Raw genomic sequence first — 25,497 nt, forward strand, 5'->3', positions numbered from 1 at the left:
TAACTATGATACTTGATAGAGGATATGTGCAAAAGGAAAGGGGAGGTTATAACTTCACATTGACCAGTAGGCCTATTATTAATTGAGAACGAGGCAAAAATGACTGTCACCAAAACAAAGAATTAGGAGACTGCAGAAATGTACTACCCCATTAGGAGACTGCAGAAATATATTACCCCATTAGGAGACTGCAGAAATATATTACCCCATTAGGAGACTGCAGAAATATATTACCCCATTAGGAGACTGCAGACATATATTACCCCATTAGACTGCAGAAATATATTACCCCATTAGGAGACTGCAGAAATATATTACCCCATTAGGAGACTGCAGAAATATATTACCCCATTAGACTTCAGAAATATATTACCCCATTAGGAGACTGCAGACATATATTACCCCATTAGGAGACTGCAGAAATATATTACCCCATTAGGAGACAGCAGAAATGTACTACCCCATTAGGAGACTGCAGAAATATATTACCCCATTAGGAGACTGCAGAAATATATTACCCCATTAGGAGACTGCAGACATATATTACCCCATTAGACTGCAGAAATATATTACCCCATTAGGAGACTGCAGAAATATATTACCCCATTAGGAGACTGCAGAAATATATTACCCCATTAGACTGCAGAAATATATTACCCCATTAGGAGACTGCAGAAATATATTACCCCATTAGACTTCAGAAATATATTACCCCATTAGGAGACTGCAGAAATATATTACCCCATTAGACTGCAGAAATATATTACCCCGTTAGACTGCAGAAATATTGTTACCCCATTAGGAGACTGCAGACATATATTACCCCATTAGGAGACTGCAGAAATATATTACCCCATTAGGAGACTGCAGAAATATATTACCCCATTAGGAGACTGCAGAAATATATTACCCCATTAGGAGACTGCAGAAATATATTACCCCATTAGGAGACTGCAGAAATATATTACCCCATTAGGAGACTGCAGACATATATTACCCCATTAGGAGACTGCAGAAATATATTACCCCATTAGGAGACTTCAGAAATATATTACCCCATTAGGAGACTGCAGAAATATTTTACCCCATTAGGAGACTGCAGAAATATATTACCCCATTAGACTTCAGAAATATATTACCCCATTAGGAGACTGCAGAAATATATTACCGCATTAGGAGACTGCAGAAATATATTACCCCATTAGGAGACTGCAGACATATATTACCCCATTAGGAGACTGCAGGAATATATTACCCCATTAGGAGACTTCAGAAATATATTACCCCATTAGGAGACTGCAGAAATATTTTACCCCATTAGGAGACTGCAGAAATATATTACCCCATTAGACTTCAGAAATATATTACCCCATTAGGAGACTGCAGAAATATATTACCGCATTAGGAGACTGCAGAAATATATTACCCCATTAGGAGACTGCAGAAATATATTACCCCATTAGACTGCAGACATATATTACCCCATTAGGAGACTGCAGAAATATATTACCCCATTAGACTTCAGAAATATATTACCCCATTAGGAGACTGCAGAAATATATTACCCCATTAGGAGACTGCAGAAATATATTACCCCATTAGACTTCAGAAATATATTACCCCATTAGGAGACTGCAGAAATATATTACCCCATTAGACTGCAGAAATATATTACCCCGTTAGACTGCAGAAATATATTACCCCGTTAGACTGCAGAAATATATTACCCCATTAGGAGACTGCAGAAATATATTACCCCATTAGGAGACTGCAGAAATATATTACCCCATTAGGAGACTGCAGAAATATATTACCCCATTAGGAGACTGCAGAAATATATTACCCCATTAGGAGACTGCAGAAATATATTACCCCATTAGGAGACTGCAGAAATATATTACCCCATTAGGAGACTGCAGACATATATTACCCCATTAGGAGACTGCAGAAATATATTACCCCATTAGGAGACTTCAGAAATATATTACCCCATTAGGAGACTGCAGAAATATATTACCGCATTAGGAGACTGCAGAAATATATTACCCCATTAGGAGACTGCAGAAATATATTACCCCATTAGACTGCAGACATATATTACCCCATTAGGAGACTGCAGAAATATATTACCCCATTAGACTTCAGAAATATATTACCCCATTAGGAGACTGCAGAAATATATTACCGCATTAGGAGACTGCAGAAATATATTACCCCATTAGGAGACTGCAGAAATATATTACCCCATTAGGAGACTGCAGAAATATATTACCCCATTAGACTTCAGACATATATTACCCCATTAGGAGACTGCAGACATATATTACCCCATTAGGAGACTGCAGACATATATTACCCCATTAGGAGACTGCAGACATATATTACCCCATTAGGAGACTGCAGACATATATTACCCCATTAGACTGCAGAAATATATTACCCCATTAGGAGACTGCAGACATATATACATTTACATTTAAGTCATTTAGCAGACGCTCTTATCCAGAGCATATTACCCCATTAGGAGACTGCAGAAATATATTACCCCATTAGGAGACTGCAGAAATATATTACCCCATTAGACTGCAGAAATATATTACCCCATTAGACTTCAGACATATATTACCCCATTAGGAGACTGCAGAAATATTTTACCCCATTAGGAGACTGCAGAAATATATTACCCCATTAGACTTCAGAAATATATTACCCCATTAGGAGACTGCAGAAATATATTACCGCATTAGGAGACTGCAGAAATATATTACCCCATTAGGAGACTGCAGAAATATATTACCCCATTAGACTGCAGACATATATTACCCCATTAGGAGACTGCAGAAATATATTACCCCATTAGACTTCAGAAATATATTACCCCATTAGGAGACTGCAGAAATATATTACCGCATTAGGAGACTGCAGAAATATATTACCCCATTAGGAGACTGCAGAAATATATTACCCCATTAGGAGACTGCAGAAATATATTACCCCATTAGACTTCAGACATATATTACCCCATTAGGAGACTGCAGACATATATTACCCCATTAGGAGACTGCAGACATATATTACCCCATTAGGAGACTGCAGACATATATTACCCCATTAGGAGACTGCAGACATATATTACCCCATTAGACTGCAGAAATATATTACCCCATTAGGAGACTGCAGACATATATACATTTACATTTAAGTCATTTAGCAGACGCTCTTATCCAGAGCATATTACCCCATTAGGAGACTGCAGACATATATTACCCCATTAGGAGACTGCAGACATATATTACCCCATTAGGAGACTGCAGACATATATTACCCCATTAGGAGACTGCAGAAATATATTACCCCATTAGGAGACTGCAGAAATATATTACCCCATTAGGAGACTGCAGAAATATATTACCCCATTAGACTTCAGAAATATATTACCCCATTAGGAGACTGCAGAAATATATTACCCCATTAGGAGACTGCAGAAATATATTACCCCATTAGGAGACTGCAAAAATGTATTACCCCAGTAGATAGCTACTTTATAACTACAAAAATAACAATCAATGTATGTTATTGACTGTAATCAGTGAATAGCTAATTCTGTTCCTATCAGCCCCTGCTTACCTAGATGGGAACTCCACCAGATCTGGCACACACACACACACACACACACACACACACACACACACACACACACACACACACACACACACACACACCACACACCACACACCACACACACTGTTCTAGCCCCAAGCACATCCCTGTTGTCCAATCAATGGAGTTCTGAGAGGTGTAGGTGCTGCGGTTGGATGTTGTTAATTGCCCACACACACAGAGACACACACACACACTTTCTGAACCCCAAGCTCCTCTGCCATGTGTCAAACTCTGAGATGTCAAGGACTGCCGTGTCTAGTTGTCCCTTGAAGAAGACCTTCTAAAACGTCATCGTACAACTGTCTAATAATATGTTCTAACTTGTAATTGTATGGTTTTGGTCCATTCCTTTCCAGATTGTGTCAGCTGTACAGTACTGCCATCAGAAACACATTGTACACAGAGACCTGAAGGTAATGAAGGCTTTATTATACACACACACGCGCGCGCGCACACGCACGCACACACACACCCCCGCACACACGCACACACACACGCACACACACACACGCACGCACGCACGCACGCACGCACGCACGCACACACACACACATAGAGATGTAGGATCTTAATTTGAGCCAGTTTGCTACAGCAGGACACTGATCCAGCAGCAACAGGAAATTTGAGTTATTATGTGGATTATAATTAACAGACATGTTTTGTAAGGACTGATTTCTTAAGGGAAAATCAAGAAATGACAAACTTCAGAAGACTTCTTCACACTAGAACCACTAAATCAGTCGTCATTTGGATGGCTCATTAATTACATTTTGAACGTCATGCCCCTCTCACTCCAGACTTTTCCTAAATAAGTCTGTTTAACACACTGTTGTTGTTGTTACAATCATAATATAACATACAGACCTGGTGTCATAGCGAGTTTTAGCAGGGCGTGTCTTTTTTTAAATGGCTTTCCAGGGGAAAAATGACATGCCCTTTATAAAATAGGGTTGCCCTTCCTTCTCCTCACAGTTGAAGGTGCAGTTCCCAGTTTAGAATCACCCCGAAAACTGCCTCGAAACTGAACCTAAAACTGTAACTGAAAGTAATGTCACAGATACAACAATGGATGAAATAAATTAATAAAGTATATTGGGGGAGAAAAGGGATCATGGATCTTTTGTCATTTCCAAATGGTAAGTACCCTATATCCGTCCACCGAATCCAAGCAGTCTTATCAGTCTACTTTGGCCTACTTGGAGAACACAGTGAGAGCGTACGTCATGTACAATGGTATTAAAACCCAGACGAACGGGATGCACATTCTGCGTTAGCGCTGCGACAAGATCTGAATGAAAACCACTCAGATTGCGGAGGAAGAAATGGATCATGTTTATTATTCTTCTGATTCCGAGCTCTCAACCTGAACCTGAATCTTCACCTAAAAAGCCATAACCCGTGTGCACTGAGCAGGTAGGGACGACAACATTTGGGAAGAACAAGCTTGTGAACAATGCTACACTGATTATCAGCACAAAATGTCATCACTGAGACAGCAGGCCCCACATCTCAAACTCAAAACAACATGAGCAACGCTCTCACCAGCTTTCATTGTTTATGTGACATGGACATGCTCCAACTGATGCCACTGTGTTAAGATGCACACCATGTAAGCACGAGCTGACAGTCCATTTATTATCTTTGAATGCTGTCATATCGGCATTTAATATTCATTATTAATGCATTATTGCTTTTGTGCTGATTTTCACTATTTATGTTTAGTCTACTGATGTTTTCATCAACTGACCGTGTGTCTGGCTGACCGTGCAACTTTTTCTCCCCAATTTCCTGGTATCCTATTGGTAGTTAGTCTTGTCTCATCGCTGCAACTCCTGTACGGACTTCAGGAGAGGCGAAGGTCGAGAGCCGTGTGTCCTCCGAAACACGACCCAACCAAGCCGCACTGCCTCTTGACACAATGCCCACTTAACCCAGAAGCCAGCCACACTGTGTCGGAGGAAACACCGTACACCTGGCGACCCTGTCAGCGTGCATGCGCCCGGCCCGCCACAGGAGTTGCTAGAGTGCGATGGGACAAGGACATCCCTGCCGGTCAAACCCTCCCCTAAACCTGACGACGCTCGGCCAATTGTGCGCCGCCCATGGGTCTCCTGGTCGGGCCGGCTGCGACAGAGCCTGGATTCGAACCAGGATCTCTAGTGGCACAGCTAGACCACTGCACCACTCGGGAGGCTTCCTGACTGTGCGTCTGGCTGACTGACTGTGCGTCTGGCTCTCTGACTGTGCGTCTGGCTGACTGACTGTGCTTCTTGCTGACTGACTGTGCTTCTTGCTGACTGACTGTGCGTCTGGCTGACTGACTGACTGTGCGTCTGGCTCTCTGACTGTGCGTCTGGCTCACTGACTGTGCGTCTGGCTGACTGACTGACTGTGCGTCTGGCTCTCTGACTGTGCGTCTGGCTGACTGACTGTGCTTCTTGCTGACTGACTGTGCTTCTTGCTGACTGACTGTGCGTCTGGCAGACTGACTGTGCGTCTGACTCACTGGCTGTGCGTCTGGCTCACTGACTGTGCGTCTGGCTCACTGACTGTGTGTCTGGCTCACTGACTGTGCGTCTGGCTGACTGACTGTGCGTTTGGCTGACTGACTGTGCTTCTTGCTGACTGACTGTGCGTCTGGCTGACTGACTGTGCGTCTGGCTGACTGACTGTGCGTCTGGCTCACTGACTGTGCGTCTGGCTGACTGACAGTGCGTCTGGCTGACTGATTGTGCTTCTTGCTGACTGACTGTGCCTCTTGCTGACTGACTGCGTCTGGCTGACTGACTGCGTCTGGCTGACTGACTGTGCGTCTGGCTGACTGACTGTGCGTCTGGCTGACTGACTGTGCGTCTGGCTCACTGACTGTGCGTCTGGCTCACTGACTGTGCGTCTGGCTGACTTACTGCGTCTGGCTCACTGACTGACTGTGCGTCTGGCTGACTGACTGCGTCTGGCTCTCTGACTCTGCGTTTGGCTGACTGTTTTATTTCGTCATTGTAAACAGAAGCTGTTTGAAGTGGGAAGTTTACATACACTTAGGTTGTAGTCAATAAAACTCATTTTACCACCACTCCACAAATTTCTTGTTAACAAACTATAGTTTTGGCATGTTGGTCTACTTTGTGTATGACACAAGTCATTTTTCCTACAATTGTTTACAGAAAGATTATTTCACTTATAATTCACTGTATCACAATTCCAGTAGGTCAGAGGTCTACATACACTAAGTTGACTGTGCCTTGAAACAGCTTGGAAAAGTCCAGAAAATGATGTCATGGCTTTAGAAGCTTCTGATAGGCTAATTGACATAATTTGAGTCAATTGAAGGTGTACCGGTGAATGCATTTCAAGGCCTACCTTCAATCTCAATGCTTCTTTGCTTGACATCATGGGAAAATCAAAATAAATCAATTGTAGACCTCCACAAATTTGATTCATCCTTGGGAGCAATTTCCAAACTCCTAAAGGTACCACGTTCATCTGTACAAACAATAGTCTGCAAGTATAAACACCATGGGACCATGCAGCCGTCATACCGCTCAGGAAGGAGATGCGGTCTGTCTCCTAGAGATTAACTTACTTTGTTGCGAAAAGTGCAAATCAATCCCAGAACAACAGCGAAGGACCTTGTGAAGATGCTGGAGGAAACAGGTACAAAAGTATCTATATCCACAGTAAAACGAGTCCTATAGCGACATAACCTGAAAGGCCGCTCAGCAAGGAAGAAGCCATTGCTCCAAAACCGCCATAAAAAAGACAGACTACGGTTTGCAACTGCACATGGGTACATAGATCGTACATTCTGGAGAAATGTCCTCTGTTCTGATGAAACAAAAATAGAACTGTTTGGCCATAATGACCATCGTTATGTTTGGAGGAAAAAGGGGTAGGCTTGCAAGCCGAAGAACACCATCCCAACCGTGAAGCACGGGGGTGGCAGCATCATGTTGTGGGGGTGCTTTGCTGCAGGAGGGACTGGTGCACTTCACAAAATAGATGGTATCATGAGTCAGGAAGTTAAAGCTTGGTCGCAAATGTGTCTTCCAAATGAACAGTAACCCCAAGCATACTACCAAAGTTGTGGCAAAATGGCTTAAAGACAACAAAGTCAAGGTATTGTAGTGGCCATCACAAAGCCCTATAGAACATTTGTGGGCAGAACTGAAGAAGCGTGTGCGAGCAAGGAGGCTTACAAACCTGACTCAGTTACTCCAGCTCTGTCAGGAGGAATGGGCCAAAATTCACGCAACTTATTGTGGGAAGCTTGTGGAAGGCTACCCAAAACATTTGACCCAAGTTAAACAATTCTAAGGCAATGCTACTAAATACTAATTGAGTGTATGTAAACTTCTGACCCACTGGGAATGTGATGAAAGAAATAGAAGCTGAAATAAATCATTCTCTCTACTATTATTCTGACATTTCACATTCTTAAAATAAAGTGGTGATCCTAACTTTTACTAGGCTTAAATGTCAGGAATTGTGATAAACTAAGTTTAAATGTATTTGGCTAAGGTGTATGTAAACTTCCGACTTATATATATATATATTTTTTTTTAAGTAGATTATTATTTTTTTAGTTAGAATGAGGAGGGGACCTGCGAGGCCCAGCGGTTCCAGTGTCAAATACATTGCAAGTTTTACATATCCTGCATTGCAGGCAGGAAAGTTGTCCTGCAACAGGGTGATCAAATTAAGATCCTGCACACGCACACGTACCCTGGCACACACACACGTACCATGACACACACACACGCACTCTCTTCCACAGCCCTGGGAGAAACACTGTTCATAATCACCTCCTACTCCTCTAGCAGGGGTCTCATGGGATGTTGTGTTACCATCCCCCAGAGATGTGTGCTTTGTGACACAGTGTAGTAGTCTACAGGGCATTACATGCTCTGTTTCCACCATGAGACATTATGCACAAGAGAGAGAGAGGGTGAGTAATAGAGAAAGAGAGAAGGAGAGAAAGTGGGAGGGAGGAACAGAAAGATATGGATAGAGAAACAGGGAGATGGAGAGAGTGATGGAAATAGGAAGGAAGAAAGAAAGATGTCTGATGCTACGTGTGGGGCACGGAGTTGGCATCTTGCTCTCATTCTCATCCTCTGCACCTCATTCGCTTCTTTGTCTTCCTCCGCTCTTCCCCATCTCTCTCCTCTCTTCATATCTCTCTCTTTCCCCTGATAGCTCTATTCATTCTAGTTCTATCTGCAATATTCAAGACTGTAAAGTTATATAATAAGGGAGTCTGACAACGTTACTGCCGGTGTAAATGTTCAATGTTTACTTCTCCATTAGCAATCTCATACATAGTACATCTTGTGTCACAATGAATGATGTCCCCACACACACCCCACTAATAGTTCACTAGTTCCAGTGTAACATCCAGCCATCTACATCCCCGTTCTTTAATTTGAAAAGGACAACAATGTTTCACGACACTGAATTACATTCCACACACAAACACACCCACTTCCACCCCTACTCACCCCCCCCCCCCCCCCCCCCCCCAACCAGGCTGAGAACTTACTCCTGGACGCCGACATGAACATCAAGATTGCCGACTTTGGCTTCAGTAATGAGTTTGTCATGGGAAGTAAGCTGGACACGTTCTGCGGCTCTCCTCCCTACGCCGCCCCAGAGCTGTTCCAGGGGAAGAAGTACGACGGACCTGAGGTGGACGTCTGGAGCCTGGGGGTCATCCTGTACACGCTGGTGTCAGGGTCGCTGCCCTTCGACGGTCAGAACCTCAAGGTGTGTGTGTACATGTGTGAGTGTATTAACTTTTAACCCTGACCTCCACTCTATGTCCCAATTCTTTCTACCCTTCTGTCATAAATGTGCAATCGCTTTAAAAGGAAAGCAGTGTTGTAAGAATGGGGATAACTCCATCTAGCCGCTGCTTACCATGCTTACTGCATGGGGAAGAGGGCATGCTTGCTGCATGGGGAAGAGGGCATGCTTGCTGCATGGGGAAGAGGGCATGCTTGCTGCATGGGGAAGAGGGCGTGCTTACTGCATGGGGAAGAGGGCGTGCTTACTGCATGGGGAAGAGGGCATGCTTACTGCATGGGGGAAGAGGGCATGCTTACTGCATGGGGGAAGAGGGCATGCTTACTGCATGGGGGAAGAGGGCATGCTTACTGCATGGGGGAAGAGGGCATGCTTACTGCATGGGGGAAGAGGGCATGCTTACTGCATGGGGGGAAGAGGGCATGCTTACTGCATGGGGGAAGAGGGCATGCTTACTGCATGGGGGGGAAGAGGGCATGCTTACTGCATGGGGGGGAAGAGGGCATGCTTACTGCATGGGGGGGAAGAGGGCATGCTTACTGCATGGGGAAGAGGGCATGCTTGCTGCATGGGGAAGAGGGCATGCTTGCTGCATGGGGAAGAGGGCATGCTTGCTGCATGGGGAAGAGGGCATGCTTGCTGCATGGGGAAGAGGGCATGCTTGCTGCATGGGGAAGAGGGCATGCTTGCTGCATGGGGAAGAGGGCATGCTTGCTGCATGGGGAAGAGGGCATGCTTACTGCATGGGGAAGAGGGTGTGATTGCACACTTTGGGAGAAAGGTAGAGAACTGGGAAGCAGGGTCTGTCTTTGTCAGTGGCGGTTTGTGCCATTCAAGATTAGGGAGGACACATGTTTTTTTGAACTTGGCCTTATGGGGTTAAATTCCACGTTTTGATTGGATGCAGTCAGTTTATCCATTTCCTTTACTTCTGTTGCAGCATATTGCAGCACTCCCCAACTGTATAGTGCAGGACTCCCCAACTGTATAGTGCAGGACTCCCCAACTGTATATTGCAGGACTCCCCAACTGTATAGTGCAGGACTCCCCAACTGTATAGTGCAGGACTCCCCAACTGTATAGTGCAGGACTCCCCAACTGTATAGTGCAGGACTCCCCAACTGTATAGTGCAGGGCTCCCCAACTGTATAGTGCAGGGCTCCCCAACTGTATAGTGCAGCACTCCCCAACTGTATAGTGCAGCACTCCCCAACTGTATAGTGCAGGACTCCCCAACTGTATAGTGCAGCACTCCCCAACTGTATAGTGCAGGACTCCCCAACTGTATATTGCAGGGCTCCCCTACTGTATATTGCAGGGCTCCCCAACTGTATATTGCAGGGCTCCCCTACTGTATATTGCAGGGCTCCCAACTTGCTGCGTTGTTGGACATGAGACTGTAAAAACACCATAAAATCAGCTCCAAGTGATTTTAATTTAAGAAATGTGTTCCCATGCATGATAGAGAGACGCGTGATTGTATAGAAATATAAGCAAGGTTTTGAACGCTAATATTTTTCAGTCAAACATGATATCTGTTTGGGCTCCTTGCGGTCGACAAATGATTTGTAATGATGTTCCGGCTCCCCAACCTCCGGCTCAAGAAAAGTGTCCCGTTGCTGAATCTTAGTTGATGATCCCTGGGATATTGGATGACTGTAATTCATATTCCATTAACCCAGTTCAACGTAACTTCAGTAGGTTTAGGTTACTACATGATACTCAAATTTTCCCTTTACCCATCATGAGGTTGCTACAACATAGCCTATGAATGAAACAACGTAGGTGCACACAGGTCAAGAGAGACACATTTTTTACCTTTATTTAACCAGGCAAGTCAGTTAAGAACAAATTCTTATTTTCAATAACGGCCTAGGAACAGTGGGTTAACTGCCTGTTTAGGGGCAGAACGACGGATTTGTACCTTGTCGGCTCTGGGGTTTGAACTTGCAACCTTCCGGTTACTAGTCCAACGCTCTAACCACTAGGCTACCCTGATTGTAGTAATCAAGGTGATTGACAGTGACACATTCAATACCTCATTGCACACTCTTTCCTGCATCTGAGGGCGTGAGAGTGTGTTTTGGGGTAGCTTATCACCTTCTGCATGTCCACCAACTAATCCGACCTTTAACCTCTCCTCTCTGTCTCCCCCTATAGGAGCTGAGAGAGCGTGTTTTAAGGGGTAAATACCGTATCCCTTTCTACATGTCCACCGACTGTGAAAACCTCCTCAAGCGTTTCCTGGTGCTCAACCCATCCAAGCGCGGTACACTTGAGGTGAGGGAGGAAGGCCAAAATGTAAATATGTCTTTACGCTTATTACTTTTTATTTTGTACTACTCGCTGTCCACCCCTCTCACACAGACTCCTTCCTCCTTTACGTCCACCCCTCTCACACAGACTCCTTCCTCCTTTACGTCCACCCCTCTCACACAGACTCCTTCCTCCTTTACGTCCACCCCTCTCACACAGACTCCTTCCTCCTTTACGTCCACCCCTCTCACACAGACTCCTTCCTGCTTTACGTCCACCCCTCTCACACAGACTCCTTTACGTCCACCCCTCTCACACAGACTCCTTCCTCCTTTACGTCCACCCCTCTCACACAGACTCCTTCCTCCTTTACGTCCACCCCTCTCACACAGACTCCTTCCTGCTTTAGGTCCACCCCTCTCACACAGACTCCTTCCTCCTTTACGTCCACCCCTCTCACACAGACTCCTTCCTGCTTTAGGTCCACCCCTCTCACACAGACTCCTTTACGTCCACCCCTCTCACACACAGACTCCTTCCTGCTTTAGGTCCACCCCTCTCACACAGACTCCTTTAGGTCCACCCCTCTCACACAGACTCCTTCCTCCTTTAGGTCCACCCCTCTCACACAGACTCCTTCCTGCTTTACGCCACTCCTGCCTGGATTCTACCTGTGTGGAGATGCATGGCATGCAGGGTTTGAAAACCGCACCTGAATGTGGTCACACACACGCATGCAAACGCGCGCGCGCACACACACCTCTTCCAACGGCTAAAGTAGATTTCCCTCTGCTAGATGCACATGCACTTATTCGCGCACAGACATACACACACACGCACATACACACAGAACCCCCCCACACACACAGGCACATACACAGAAACACACAGCATTCTTTGTGTGTGCTTTTGTGTACATTGATCTACTCAAATCACATTATATTTGTCACATGCTTGGTAAACAAGGTGTAGACTAACAGTGAAATGCTTACTGACGGGCCCTTCTCCACAATGCAGAGGAATAAATACGCAATGAATAACGATAACTTGTCTCTATACATGGGGTACCAGAAACCGAGTCCATGTGCAGGGGTACGAGGTCATTGAGGTAGATATATGTAGGGATGTATGTATACATATATACATATATGTATGTATATATATGTAGGGACAAAGATACTAGGCAACAGGATAGATAATAAACAGTAGCAGCAGTGTACTGTATGTGATGAGTTAAAATAATTAGTGCAAACAGGGGTCAATGCAGATAGTCTGTGTAGCTATTTGGTTAACTATTTAACTAACTATTTAGCAGTCTTATGGCTTGGTAGAAGCTGTTCAGGTTCCTGTTGGTTCCATCGTTACTGCTTGATGTGCTGTAGCAGAGAGAATAGTCTATGACTTGAGTGGCTGGAGTCTTTGACCATTTTTAGGGCCTTTCTCTGACACCGCCTGGTATAGAGGTCCTGGAAGGCAGGGAGCTCGGCCCCAGTGATGTACTGGGCCGTACACACTGTCCTCTGTAGCGCCTTGCGGTCGGGTGCCGAGCAGTTGCCAGGCTGTGATGCTGCCAGTCAAGATACTCTCGATGGTGCAGCTGTAGAAAGTTTTGAGGATCCGAGGCCCCATGCCAAATCTATTCAGCCTCCTGAGGGAGAAGAGACGTAGTCGTGCCTTCTTTACATCTGTTTTGGTGTGTGTGTGTGTAGACCATGTTAATTCCTTAGTGATGTGGTCACCGAGGAACTTGAAGCTCTCGACCCACTCCACTACAGCCCTGCGGATGGGGGCGTGCTCTGCCCTCAGTTTCCTGTAGTCCACGATCAGCTCCTTTGTCTTGCTCACATGGAGGGAGATCAGTGACTAGTCCGTTTTGTACCACATCACCCAGAACAGAGAGAAAAAGAGAAGTGTTTGTGTCCCGAGTGGCGCCCTGTTCTTTTTCTAGTATCTGTGATACACAAAGACTAATGAGAAACACCACAGCTAAGCACAGCTAAAGCCAGTGTGTGTCTTTCTCCCCTAAGCACTTCACCCAACTGGCAAGGTGTTTGGATACCAAGGGATACAGTGGCTAAGCATCATGGGAGCACGAACACACATGCTCTTACACTTATCCAACCATCTCGTACCCTCCACTTATCCAACCACCTCGTACCCTCCACTTATCCAACCACCTCGTACCCTCCACTTATCCAACCACCTCGTACCCTCCACTTATCCAACCACCTCGTACCCTCCACTTATCCAACCACCTCGTACCCTCCACTTATCCAACCACCTCGTACCCTCCACTTATCCAACCACCTCGTACCCTCCACTTATCCAACCACCTCGTACCCTCCACTTATCCAACCACCTCGTGCCCTCCACTTATCCAACCACCTCGTGCGCTCCACTTATACAACCACCTCGTGCCCTCCACTTATCCAACCACCTCGTACCCTCCACTTATCCAACCACCTCGTACCCTCCACTTATCCAACCACCTCGTACCCTCCACTTATCCAACCACCTCGTACCCTCCACTTATCCAACCACCTCGTACCCTCCACTTATCCAACCACCTCGTACCCTCCACTTATCCAACCACCTCGTGCCCTCCACTTATCCAACCACCTCGTGCCCTCCACTTATCCAACCACCTCGTGCCCTCCACTTATCCAACCACCTCGTACCCTCCACTTATCCAACCACCTCGTGTCCTCCACTTATCCAACCACCTCGTGCCCTCCACTTATCCAACCACCTCGTGCCCTCCACTTATCCAACCACCTCGTTCTCTCCACTTATCCAACCACCTCGTTCTCTCCACTTATCCAACCACCTCGTACCCTCCACTTATCAGTCCATCTCTGCACCGTCACTGCCCTCCAGGTTTGGGCTCAATGCCATTTCAAGTCAGTCGACTTACAGTGCATTCGGAAAGTATTCAGATCGCTCACATTTTGTTACTAGTTTTTTTTCCTGATCAATCTACACTCTATACCCCATAATGACAAAGCGAAAACAGGTTTTTAGAAATTCTTGCAGATGTATTAAAAATAAAAGCTGAAGTTATTTACATAAGTATTCAGACTCTTTGATATGAGACTCGAAATTGAGTTCAGGTGCATCCTGTTAACATTGATCATCCTTGAGATGTTTCTACATGTTGATTGGAGTCCACCTGTGGTCAATTCAATTGATTGTACATGATTTGGAAAAGCTCACACCTGTCTATATAAGGTCCCACAGTTGACAGTGCATGTCAGAGAAAAAACCAAGCCATGAGGTCGAAGGAATTGTCCGTAGAGCTCAGAGACAGGATTGAGCACAGATCTTGGCAAGGGTACAAAAAAATGTCTGCAGCATTGAAGGTCCCCAAGAACACAGTGGCCTCCATCATTCTTAAATGGAAGAAGTTTGGAACCACCAAGACTCTTCCTAGAGCTGGCTACCCGGCCAAACTGAGCAATCAGGGGAGAAGGGCCTTGGTCAGGGAGGTAACCAAGAACCCGATGGTCACTCTGACAGAGCTCCAGAGTTCCTCTGTGGTGATGGGAGAACCTTTTAAGAAGAACAACCATATCTGCAGCACTCCACCAATCAGCCTTTATGGTAGAATGGCCTGACGGAAGCCACTCCTCAGTAAAAGGCACATGACTGCCAGCTTGGAGTTTGCCGAAAGGCACCACAAGATTCTTTGACCTGAATGCCAAGCGTCACGTCTGGAGGAAACCTGGCACCAACCCTATGGTGAAGCATGGTGGTGGCAGCATCATGCTGTGGGGATGTTTTTCATTGGCAGGGACTGGGAGACTAGTCAGGATCGAGGCAAAGATGGACGGAGCAATGTACAGAGAGATCCTTGATGAAAATCTGCTCCACAGTGCTCAGGACCTCAGACTGGGGCGAAGGTTCACCTTCCATTGGGCCAAATACCCTAAGCACACAGCCAAGACAATGCATGAATGGCTTTGGGACAAGTCTCTGAATGTCCTTGAGTGGCCTAGCCAGAGCCCGGACTTGAACCCGATCAAAGATCTCTGGAGAGACCTGAAAATAGCTGTGCAGCGATGCTCCCCATCCAACCTGACAGAGCTTGAAAGGAACTGCAGAGAGGATTGGGAGAATCTCCTCGAATACAGATGTGCCAAGCTTGTAGCATCATACCCAAGAAGACTCAAGGCTGTAATCACTGTTAAAGGTGCTTCAACAAAGTCCTGAGTAAGGGGTCTGAATACTTATGTAGATGTGAGATTTCAGTTTATTTTTAATTTTTAATACATTTGCAAAATGTTCTAAAAACCTGTTTTTGTTTTGTCATTATGGGGTATTATGATGTCATTATGGGTTATTGTGATGTCATTATGGGGTATTGTGTGTAGAATGATGAGGATTTTTTTTTTTACTCCATTAACGTAACAAAATGTGGAAAAAGTCAAGGGGTCTTAATACTGTATAGCCTAGGTTGACATATATAATATAAATATATAGCCTACATTGACATATAATATTATATATATATATAGCCTAGGTTGACATATATAATATAAATATATAGCCTACATTGACATATAATATTATAAGTATATAGCCTACATTGACATATAATATTATATAAATATATAGCCTACATTGACATATAATATTATATATATATAGCCTACATTGACATATAATATTATAAGTATATAGCCTACATTGACATATAATATTATAAGTATATAGCCTACATTGACATATAATATTATATAAATATATAGCCTACATTGACATATAATATTATATATATATATAGCCTAGGTTGACATATATAATATAAATATATAGCCTACATTGACATATAATATTATATATATATAGCCTACATTGACATATAATATTATATAAATATATAGCCTACATTGACATATAATATTATATATATATATAGCCTAGGTTGACATATATAATATTAATATATAGCCTACATTGACATATAATATTATATATATATAGCCTACATTGACATATAATATTATATATATATATATAGCCTACATTGACATATAATATTATATATATATATAGCCTAGGTTGACATATATAATATTAATATATAGCCTACATTGACATATAATATTATATATATATAGCCTACATTGACATATAATATTATATAAATATATAGCCTACATTGACATATAATATTATATATATATATAGCCTAGGTTGACATATATAATATTAATATATAGCCTACATTGACATATAATATTATATATATATAGCCTACATTGACATATAATATTATATAAATATATAGCCTACATTGACATATAATATTATATAAATATATAGCCTACATTGACATATAATATTATATATATATAGCCTACATTGACATATAATATTATATAAATATATAGCCTACATTGACATATAATATTATATAAATATATAGCCTACATTGACATATAATATTATATATATATAGCCTACATTGACATATAATATTATATATATATAGCCTACATTGACATATAATATTATAAGTATATAGCCTACATTGAAATATTATAAGTATATAGCCTACATTGACATATAATATTATATAAATATATAGCCTACATTGACATATAATATTATAAGTATATAGCCTACATTGACATATAATATTATATAAATATATAGCCTACATTGACATATAATATTATATAAATATATAGCCTACATTGACATATTGCTTATATGGTTCCTATCCAAACCATGAATCCTATACAGATCTAAGTTCATAGGCGCAGGGACAAGAGGTTAATGTGTCACTTTTGTGTCCCTGTTATCAAATTGGGCCTGTAGAGTGGAAATTCTAATGTGTGTTTGTCCTTCTCCCTCCTAGCAAATCATGAAGGACCGGTGGATAAACGCCGGCTGTGAGGAGGATGAGATGAAGCCCTTCGTGGAACCAGAAACAGACATCACGGACCAGAAGAGAATAGGTACACTGACTCCAGCACTCCTCTGTGTACCAGCCACTCCCATTTCTCTCCCTTGGATAGGTGTAAATAAACAGTGTGGTGGTGGAGCTTCCACCTTATAGGTTTGCAAACATCAACAGGAAGGGTTAGGGAGCGAATCAGGGACCATCTTTACATGTGTACCCATACTTATGAATATAGATAATGACTTTATTAAAACCAGGAATGGGCAGCCTCCTCATGGAAAGTTGCTGAGTATACAGGCTTTTGTCCCAGCCCTGCTCTAACACAAAAGTATTATACTAATCAAGGTCCTGAGGAGACGCTGATTAGTAGAATGTGGTGTGTTAAAGGTGGGCTGGAGCAAAAGCATGCACGTCCGCTAGCTCTTCAGGAGGAAGGTTGGTTAATGCTGAAATAATCATTAAAATAAAAAACAGAAAATCAGAACTGAGACATACTAGATGGAATAGGACTATCTAGTTACACTTTGACCCCTGTAGGTACATGAATCAAATCAAATGTTATTGGTCACATATACACATAGTTAGAGGATGTTATTGGTCACATATACACATAGTTAGAGGATGTTATTGGTCACATATACACATAGTTAGAGGATGTTATTGGTCACATATACATATAGGTAGAGGATGTTATTGGTCACATATACACATAGTTAGAGGATGTTATTGGTCACATTTACATATAGGTAGAGGATGTTATTGGTCACATATACACATAGTTAGAGGATGTTATTGGTCACATATACACATAGTTAGAGGATGTTATTGGTCACATATACATATAGTTAGAGGATGTTATTGGTCACATATACATATAGTTAGAGGATGTTATTGGTCACATATACATATAGTTAGAGGATGTTATTGGTCACATATACATATAGTTATAGGATGTTATTGCGAGTGTAGCGAAGTGCTTGTAAATGAGGATTTAAGTCACTTAGAGCTGATGTGGTTCTATAGGAAGTATTCTCAATGCGTAACTATCAGATGACGAACTGTATCAGCTGTATCAGCTGCTAGGAACTCTTATTTGTTGGTTGGTTGCAGGAGAGAGTAGATAGGTTGGCACATGTATTAGGGGGAGCCTGTCTGTGTTGCGGGCTAGCCTGGCATGCTGTACCCAACGTGAGCGTGGCAGAGCTGGATTGTTTTCAGACACCCACGGCCTCGCACTCCACTCAGACATGCACACTTGACCACGCATTAACACAACCACACTCTGTAACACACAGTCATTAAAATGTATGTGTGCATGCACACACACACACATACACGCACACAGATCCAGGAGTCGATACAGTCTGGCAGGCCTTGTTCTTTCCACTCGCACCCCGCTCTCCCTCACCCCATACATGTTGATGCCAGCATTGATCTGCTCCTACCATGCCCTCACTCAGCACTGATGATAGAGAGAATGAGTTGTTGTTTCACCAGCCATCAGTGCTCTGTCTCTGTCTCTCTCTCTCTCTCTCTCTGTCTCTGTCTCTGATGCTCTCTCTCTATCTGATGTATGCAGTATGTTGTTGCTGTACATCCAATTTCCCCTTGTGGGATTAATACAGTTCATTAAATTCAAACACATTGCCCTCACGGCCTAGTATTTTGGTTCCAAATAGGAAATGGGGATATATGTTCACACGGCCTCAGCCAATGGCGTTTAAAAAAAATAAATATTGGTTAGTAACCACAAGGGAGAGACAGGAAAGTTGACAGAGGGTTTGTGTCAAAAGGGTATGGGCTGGATTTGAAGGCAGCATCCCTAACCGCTAGACAACCCCAGGCTGCAGCCTATTGTCTAATGCTAACAGCTGTCCTATCCCGCTCCTGTTCTCCTGCAGACATCATGGTGGGGATGGGCTACACTCGGGAGGAGGTGACTGAGTCTCTAACCAGGATGAAGTACGATGAGATCACCGCCACCTACCTGCTACTGGGAAGGAAGTCCACAGAGGTAAGGGGAGACCTAGCCATGTCTGAAAGTGCTGGCTCTAGCATGTATTAGTTCTTGGTCTTGGTTTCTACCTGACATTTTTGGCAAGTGCAATTAAATGCAAAATCAAATCAAATTTTATTTGTCACATACACATGGTTAGCAGATGTTAATGCGAGTGTAGCGAAATGCTTGTGCTTCTAGTTCCGACAATGCAGTAATAACCAACAAGTAATCTAACTAACAATTCCAAAACTACTGTCTTATACACAGTGTAAGGGGATAAAGAATATGTACGTAAAGATATATGAATGAGTGATGGTACAGAGCAGCATAGGCAAGATACAGTAGATGGTACCTGAAAATACTGTACCTGAAGTGATTGTCTGTTTGGGTGATGCCGTCACTTTTTTGCGCTTTCAAAATGTCTCTCTTTCTTTTAAGATCTACTTTTTTAAATTAAAATAAATATATATATATATTACTAACCCATCCTCTTCTGAGGACACAAATATATTTATCTGTTTTTACAGCTTTTTTTCTACATATACATACATTTTACAATTCACACTTTACATCACATAACAATAATACATTACCGAACATGAGCTCTTAATCCCACCCCTCAACCACCCTCAGCCCATCCCACCTATCACCATAGACCTCAGCTCTTTAATCCCACCCCTCAACCACCCTCAGCCCATCCCACCTATCACCATAGACCTCAGTTCTTTAATCCCACCCCTCAACCACCCTCAGCCCATCCCACCTATCACCATAGACCTCAGCTCTTTAATCCCACCCCTCAACCACCCTCAGCCCATCCCACCTATCACCATAGACCTCAGTTCTTTAATCCCGCCCCTCAACCACCCTCAGCCCATCCCACCTATCACCATAGACCTCAGCTCTTTAATCCCACCCCTCAACCACCCTCAGCCCATCCCACCTATCACCATAGACCTCAGCTCTTTAATCCCACCCCTCAACCACCCTCAGCCCATCCCACCTATCACCATAGACCTCAGCTCTTTAATCCCGCCCCTCAGCCCATCCCACCTATCACCATAGTCCACCCTCGTTTGGTTTCCATGTGCAGTATATTTTTTAATTGTGTTGTGATGTTTTACATACATTTTGAACCTTTCTAATCGTATATTATCCACAGATTGTGAGCTAAAGATGAAAATCTTTCCTACGAGTATTATTATATTATAGATTGATTAACTATGGCTTTCCAAATGGCCAAACACTGCTATTTGTAAGGAGACAACGGACATCCTTGTTTTTCTCCTCTTAACAGTTCAATACTTTTTGAGTAGTAACCATTATTTACTATTTTACACCTGGGGTTGCTGTACATAACTTTAACCCATTGTATAAGAGATTCACCAAAATTAAAGTAGTCCAGGCATTTATGTATAAATTCTAGTCGTACTTTATCAAACGCCTTTTCAAAATCTGCTATGAAGACCAGGCCAGGTATCTTTTATGTTTCATTGTCACATATTATCTCAAATATATTGTCCATGTAAAAAATCTGTCTGATCAGGATGAACAATATCTGGTAAAACCTTTTTATTCTATGTGCTATTCATTTCACCAGGATCGCCTGGAGGCCTCTTACACATTTCACCAGGAGTTTCTGGAGGCCTCTTACACATTTCACCAGGAGTTTCTGGAGGCCTCTTACACATTTCCCCAGGAGTTTCTGGAGGCCTCTTACACATTTCACCAGGAGTTTCTGGAGGCCTCTTACACATTTCACCAGGAGTTTCTGGAGGCCTCTTACACATTTCACCAGGATTGCCTGGAGGCCTCTTACACATTTCACCAGGATTGCCTGGAGGCCTCTTACACATTTCACCAGGAGTTTCTGGAGGCCTCTTACACATTTCACCAGGAGTTTCTGGAGGCCTCTTACACATTTCACCAGGAGTTTCTGGAGGCCTCTTACACATTTCACCAGGAGTTTCTGGAGGCCTCTTACACATTTCACCAGGAGTTTCTGGAGGCCTCTTACACATTTCACCAGGAGTTTCTGGAGGCCTCTTACACATTTCACCAGGAATGCCTGGAGGCCTCTTACACATTTCACCAGGAGTTTCTGGAGGCCTCTTACACATTTCACCAGGATTGCCTGGAGGCCTCTTACACATTTCACCAGGAGTTTCTGGAGGCCTCTTACACATTTCACCAGGAGTTTCTGGAGGCCTCTTACACATTTCACCAGGATTGCCTGGAGGCCTCTTACACATTTCACCAGGAGTTTCTGGAGGCCTCTTACACATTTCACCAGGAGTTTCTGGAGGCCTCTTACACATTTCACCAGGAGTTTCTGGAGGCCTCTTACACATTTCACCAGGAGTTTCTGGAGGCCTCTTACACATTTCACCAGGAATGCATGGAGGCCTCTTACACATTTCACCAGGAGTTTCTGGAGGCCTCTTACACATTTCACCAGGATTGCCTGGAGGCCTCTTACACATTTCACCAGGAGTTTCTGGAGGCTTCTTACACATTTCACCAGGATTGCCTGGAGGCCTCTTACACATTTCACCAGGAGTTTCTGGAGGCCTCTTACACATTTCACCAGGATTGCCTGGAGGCCTCTTACACATTTCACCAGGATTGCCTGGAGGCCTCTTACACATTTCACCAGGATTTTCTAGAGCCTCTTACACATTTCACTAAGTGTAAGAGGTCTCCAGTTTTTTAAATGGACTGGATCATTATTGGGGTGGCAGGGTAGCCTAGTGGTTAGAGAGTTGGACTAGTAACCAGAAGGTTGCAAGTTCAAACCCCCGAGCTGACAAGGTACAAATCTGTCGTTCTGCCCCTGAACAGGCAGTTAACCCACTGTTCCTAGGCCATCATTGTAAATAAGAATTTGTTCTTAACTGACTTGCCTAGTAAAATAAAGGTAAAATAAAATTATACTTATCACCTGGGTCCTGTTTCAGTAGTAATGAGTACCTGAAAGTCTATAATTTGTATAGGAGTAGTTAAAACATGCTAAAAATTGATCTTTGAGTACAAAAGGTGAGATATACTGACCTATCTCTACTGGTATATCATCAAGCCATGGTGTTTTTAAACACTAAAAGGATTTAATTGCCTCAAGAAGTTCCTCCTCTGTAGGTTGACCTTCACACAGGTCTTTCAGTACATTTGTTAATTTTACATTATTATTAGGAAATAAATCCTTACAGTTAACCTCATTCAGTGGAGATGGAGACTGAAAATAAAACATATGCTTAAAATATAATTTGGTGAATCATGGATGACATTTGTAACTTGTTTCTGTAAATTATTTTTGGTAGCATTACTATGTTGAAGATTCAAGAAAAATGTAGTGCATTTTTCAAAACACTACCGCATTTCGAGGACGCAAACTGGAGCACACAATGGTCAGAGTATGGAACACGTACTCTGTACACATTTTGAAGCGTGCATCGATGCAAGCTTCAACTAAATTCCCAGGATTGTTGATGTAATATGACACAACCATGATGAAAAATCTCTTAAACAATAGCCAACGGTTTTCGAGCTGAAGCAAGAGAAAATAAACTCTGACTTCGGAGTGAACTGTTGCCTGACTAGAATATTTAATCTTGTATAAAATACATATGTTAATTTAGCATATCTACCTGCCTATAATACCCACTGTAGTGTGCGTAGAGCGCAGGCTAACTGACAAAGAATTGGTAGCTAGCTAGCTAGCCATAAAGAATTCGTAGCTTACCGTTGGCCTATCTACATTGCATTACAACATTAGTTTTAGGTCGTTTTGTACATGTAAAAGTAGCTTGCTTCTCATATGTAAATTCTTATGCATTCTTCACACTCTCTTCCACACAAGAACGTCCTCGGAGAATGAAGTTGTATGCATATTGAGAAACACACACTGAGTGACTTTTTGTCACAAAATGGCACAGATCTGCGCATAAAATACAGTAGAACTAATTTTAATCTGCAGTGTGATTTAAGTGTAAGCTTTTCTTCTCTTCCCCTCTTTCCTAGTTGGAGGTCAGTGACTCCAGTTCTAGCAGTAATCTGTCTCTGGCCAAGGCGCGGCCTGCCAGCGAGCACAACAACAATGGCCAGTCTCCTGCCCACCTCAAGGTCCAGCGGTCCATCTCCGGCACCCAGAAACAGAGACGCTACAGCGACCAGGGTGAGAGGGTGGGAGGAGATGGAGCGGGGAGGATAGGGAGGAGGGGGGATGTAAGTGGGACAGGATGAAGGAGGGAGAGCGAGGAAGAACCCATGAAAGGGGGAGATAAGAGACACAGGAGAAGGAGGGGAGATGCAGGGGAGAAGGAGGACACAGAGGAGGAGGGGAGGCATTGAGAGGAGAAGGAGGAGGGGAGGCATTGAGAGGAGAAGGAGGAGGGGAGGCATTGAGAGGAGAAGGAGGAGGAGGAGGGGAGGCATTGAGAGGAGGAGGAGGAGGGGAGGCATTGAGAGGAGGAGAAGGAGGAGGGGGGACATTGAGAGGAGGAGGAGGAGTAAGGAGGGAAAGGGGGATAAGTGTTATAGGAAGAGCGATGTGAACATCAAATGCACCACAGTTCTCATTGTAACTCCACACTCATCCATGTGTGTCTCTCCCTCTCCTCCATCCAGCCGGTCCGTCCATTCCCTCGGTGGGCTACCCCAAGAGGAGCCAGACCACCTCGGATGACAACGGCGACCACAAAGAGGACGGGGGTGCCCAGCCACGGAAGTCTGTTTCACCAGGCGGGCGTGGTGGCAGCGGTGCCCCTGCCAGTCCCCTATTGGGTAACGCCAACAACCCTAACAAGGCCGACATCCCCGACCGCAAGAAGGGCTCCACCACACCCAGCGTGAGTACACAGAATATGTATACACACGCATCCTCACACCAACCACACACACACACACACACACACACACACACACACACACACACACACACACACACACACACACACACTCAGTCACTCACAGGGTTTTTGGGCTTGATGTCAATGTCTGTGTCTAAAATCTGTCTTGACTTCTACTTACTAAAACTATACACTGTGTACTAATCTTACTACATTACAGTCCCTTCGGAAAGTATTCAGACCCCTTGACTTTTTCTACATTTTGCTAAGTTACAGCCTTATTGGATTAAATAAATATAAACTGTTTTTTAGACATTTTTGCAAATTTATAAATAATAAAAATTTTAAAAAAGAAATACCTTATTTACATAAGTATTCAGACCCTTTGCTATGAGACTCGAAATTGAGCTCAAATTCAATTGAGCTGACAGCGCATGTCAGAGCAATAATCAACCCATGAGGTCGAGGAAATTGGAAACCTGGCACCATCCCTACCGTAAAGCATGGTTGTTGCAGCATCATGCTGTGGGGATGTTTTTCAGCGGCAGGGACTGGGAGACTAGTCAGGATCGAGGCAAAGATGAATGGAGCAATGTACAGAGAGATCCTTGATGAAAACCTGCTCCGGAGCGCTCAGGACCTCAGACTGGGCGAAGGTTCACCTTCCAACAGCACAACGACCCTAAGCATACAGCCAAGACAACACATGCATGGCTTTGGGACAAGTCTCTGAATGTCTTTGAGTGGCCCAGCCAGACCCCGGACTTGAACCCAATCGAACATGTCTGGAAAGACCTGAAAATAGCTGTGCAGCAACGCTCCCCATCCAAGCTGACAGAGCTTGAGAGGATCTGCAGAGAAGAATGGGAGAAACTCCCCAAATACGGGTGTGCCAAGCTTGTAGCGTCATACCCAAGACTCGAGGTTGTAACCGCTGCCAAAGTTGCTTCAACAAAGTACTGAGTAAAGGGTCTGAATACTTACGCAAATGTGATATTTCATTTTTTTATTTTTTATGTATGTAT

General features: G+C 43.6%; 1 protein-coding gene across 17 annotated transcripts in view; it reads left to right on the forward strand.

Annotated features, from left to right (window-relative positions):
- Positions 1-25,497, forward strand: part of LOC115107530 (MAP/microtubule affinity-regulating kinase 3-like) — a 112,848-nt gene that overhangs the window by 66,403 nt on the left and 20,948 nt on the right. For 10 of the 17 annotated variants that reach the window (XR_010460841.1, XM_065008616.1, XM_065008612.1 and 7 more), the window contains exons 7-13: positions 4,020-4,076; positions 9,190-9,426; positions 11,626-11,766; positions 17,585-17,684; positions 19,531-19,643; positions 23,646-23,799; positions 24,252-24,472. Coding sequence is in view for 16 of the 17 variants with exons in the window: in XM_065008616.1 (XP_064864688.1) it covers positions 4,020-4,076; positions 9,190-9,426; positions 11,626-11,766; positions 17,585-17,684; positions 19,531-19,643; positions 23,646-23,799; positions 24,252-24,472 (1,023 nt within the window). In the remaining variant the exon portion in view is untranslated. The remainder of the gene's footprint in view (positions 1-4,019; positions 4,077-9,189; positions 9,427-11,625; positions 11,767-17,584; positions 17,685-19,530; positions 19,644-23,645; positions 23,800-24,251; positions 24,473-25,497) is intronic. The other 7 variants (XM_065008627.1, XM_065008613.1, XM_065008626.1 and 4 more) reach the window with 1 other exon arrangement.

The sequence above is a fragment of the Oncorhynchus nerka genome, linkage group LG24, assembly GCF_034236695.1.
Source record: "Oncorhynchus nerka isolate Pitt River linkage group LG24, Oner_Uvic_2.0, whole genome shotgun sequence".
Classification (NCBI taxonomy): Eukaryota; Metazoa; Chordata; class Actinopteri; order Salmoniformes; family Salmonidae; genus Oncorhynchus; species Oncorhynchus nerka.